Here is a 3,188-nt window from a genome sequence, read left to right as displayed (position 1 = left end):
ATGAAACGTAATACGTAAAATCTATGCAACGAAATCATTCGGTGCTCTACGTTTCTCCATCTTACTTGCGCGTTTTACAAACAAGAAAGGGTACATAATAAACGAACCGGGGTTATTGGCCTGAATGAAATATGGGATGCTCAACGTGCGTGTACGCGAACCCACGGAACGTCGGCATAAAAAATCGCGCAATGCGACAAGTTCGACCCGATTAGATCAGTCACGCACGTTTTTTTTGTAACACCACTGTCAGTAAATCAACTAACAAGAAAATAAAACGAGGGAAGTACAGATCCGAGGGCTGTGCGTCACGCGCCACTGTCACGAATGTCGATCGATTTTTATCTTGTCTCGTTTTTTTCATACTCATATTATTGATATGCAGGGTAACCCCTTATGAACCCATGAGTGCGCCACGAACTTGATCTCTTTAAAATCTAGATGTATCATGCAGTACAAGAGTCGTCTCATTTATGTTTGATTAACGAGTTCCAGATTAATCACTGTTATAATTAATAGAATAGATGTACAATTTAATTTTCATCGCGTGAATCTGGTTTGTTGCCTGATCTTCGATGGATGACGAACGTTTTCCGGTGGAAAAATCGATGAGGAGTCGATCGAAAGTCTCGCGGCACGCCCACCGTGTCACGAACCATTAATTTATGCGGGGTTAAAAATAAGGTGAAATCGATCGCGTCTATACGTCTGCGGTGAAGTGCATCAAGGTCGTGGAACGAGTGTCCGCCTCCGCCACCGTCGCGTCACGAATTCATGAATTCGCTAATATTCCCGACTAGGACCCGCGTGTCCGCGTTCACCCGGATTTCCATATCCCCCTCGGTCGTGCCGTACTGCCTCGTGATTTCGAGCCTCGTTTTCAAGGATCCCTCGAGAGGTTCGTTCGTATGGATCTGGAGTGTCGGCACGCGCATCGGTAATTTGCGTTTAATTTATTCACGGGTCGAAAAATTCCCGCTAAGTGGAAATGTGATTACGAACTGGTAGAGGATACGTGCCACGCGTGTCTGTACACGCGGTGGCTCGCGTCCGCGTGTACCCCGTTAAGAAGGAGATGCACGTTCTATTTAGGAGGATCTATTTAAAGTGACCTTGGACCGGCCTTGACGCCTTCACCTATCGATCTCCCTTTGTGAAATTCTAATGAGACACTCGATTTATTTCAATTTCTAACTAGCTTCGATTTTGCCCGTTCCGCTTAATGCACTTTTCGTGTCGCGTGCTGCTCGGGGATTAAAATATGGCACGCGCCGTGCTATCCGGTTTCTGATTAATTATCGGAGATGCTTCCGAGTCGGAATCGTAATTAAATTATATTTGCTTAAGCAGAACGCGTAATAATTAGTTTGGCAGTTCAGTCATATCGCGTTAAATAAAACGGTTGCAAAATTATAAAATGAAACAATCGATTGTATGATGAGAAACTAATGCTTATCAAAGGATCGCATCAAGATAGGAAACAGGGGATATAAACCTAACTAAATGTGTGGGAAACACGCAACGTTTCCTTTCGTAAAGGTGAAGTGTGTAATAAAGTTTTGTTATTTATATGCGCAATCGAACAAATGAGGATTGCCGTAGGAAAGGCGATTTTCAATCGTTCAGACTCATACCTCTGAGATCCGTGTACGGTTCGCTCCTGGACATCTCGTGATCGTTGCTACGACACGAGGACGGCTTCGCGGGACTTTTATAATGGGCCAACACGTCGCTTTTCCCAGACGTCGGCTGATTATGATGAGGGAAATGGAAAGTCGCGTGGGGCCACGAGGCTGGTGGCGGACTTCGCACCAAGTGTTCGTGAACTTGGGCCAGAGTCAGGGGATCAGTGTCGCCTAGTTCCTGAATCAAACCCATTAATCTTTTATCTCGAATTCTAGTATTTTCAAAATTCAAGGCCGAAGAAACCTTTGACTATATATACCAAATATGGACCGCTCTGGTCCGCTAGAAAAAACGTAGCCAACATATGATACCGCTACTGTGCTCGGGACCTACACGTTTTAAGAACTAAACGTGTAAAGCCGTGTAAGCCTCAGTGGTGTAGGTTCGCATATGCGATATATATTATTGGCTGCTTGGTCACGTGTGGGTCCCGAAAGCAGAGCTTAGCTACCTGATGTTGACTATGCTTTCTTAACATTAGAAGCCTATGCAACTGGCGGTCCATGTATATATACTCAAAGGAAGAAACTGTGCGTACACTAAGTTGATTATGATACAGAACTGAATCGGGACGGTAAATAAGTAAACAGAGAAATTCAATTATCTGTTATCCTCTTTGGAGATTAGCAGATTAAGATTAAGCGAACTCTATAGCGCACACGTCTACGTACGTGTTTATTTCAAATTAGCTGTGGTACAATCACGTGCTGCAAATCCTATCTCTGATGATCCATCGTCGATGAAAAACATTTCTTAACACGCGAATGTTAATAACGATTAATTCATTAATTATCTGCGTATGTATAATTTCAATATTTGTGTTTGATTTGCCAATCATAAATCCACACAGAACGCTACGTTTTTTCGCTCGAGACGCGAATCGGTTTATTGTCTTTGGTGATCGAAGATTTTGGAGTTCATCCAAGGTACAACAATAGGCTTCAAGAGTACACGAAGTTTGCAGACGTGTACGCTAAACGTTGTAATAGCAAAGCTTACTGTGACCGCGCCCTGATAGTCCCAGGGTTAATGGAATGAAAGTGTACTCTCGGATTATAATAGACAACGGTTGTGAATGATGGATGGTTACAGAATCTACAACCGATCGATCTTTTCCTATACGTTCTACGAGTACGTACAATCTTAGCGATCGAGCGTGAAAACAATTTTTCCAGATATAACTCAATTACGATAGAGTAGTCGAGTTCTCCGTTTAAGAATGTATTGGCTACACAGCCAATCCCAAAAGTTTATGTATTTTAGAAAAATCTCGGAAAAATTGAACATTATTTTTTCTCAAAATATAGAAAAATACTTCAAATAAAAGTTGTTTTCCTTCTAACTTCGATATTTAACGCGTTAACTATGATTAAACGGCATTTTATTGGCATTGACGAAATCCGACCATTCCACCGTCGAAACAGCCAACTTTTGACAAAAAATTTCGTTTTTCCTCAATAACTTCTAAACCGTTGAACTTACGGGAAAATTGCATAGGACCT

At 42.3% G+C, this 3,188-nt stretch overlaps 2 protein-coding genes across 8 annotated transcripts in view; one reads left to right on the top strand and one right to left on the bottom strand.

Annotated features, from left to right (window-relative positions):
• Sfxn2 (sideroflexin 2) overlaps positions 1–3,188 on the top strand; it is a 63,553-nt gene that overhangs the window by 12,451 nt on the left and 47,914 nt on the right. The window lies entirely within an intron of this gene.
• Positions 1–3,188, bottom strand: part of LOC108628741 (uncharacterized) — a 14,406-nt gene that overhangs the window by 3,402 nt on the left and 7,816 nt on the right. For all 7 annotated transcript variants that reach the window (XM_026816689.1, XM_018030854.2, XM_018030856.2 and 4 more), the window contains one exon: positions 1,635–1,863. In XM_026816689.1, the coding sequence (XP_026672490.1) occupies positions 1,635–1,863 (229 nt within the window). The remainder of the gene's footprint in view (positions 1–1,634; positions 1,864–3,188) is intronic.

This window comes from Ceratina calcarata, unplaced genomic scaffold (assembly GCF_001652005.2).
Source record: "Ceratina calcarata isolate Rehan_Ccalc_2016 unplaced genomic scaffold, ASM165200v1 scaffold54, whole genome shotgun sequence".
Lineage (NCBI taxonomy): Eukaryota > Metazoa > Arthropoda > Insecta > Hymenoptera > Apidae > Ceratina > Ceratina calcarata.
This window is presented reverse-complemented; position numbering and strand designations above follow the sequence as displayed.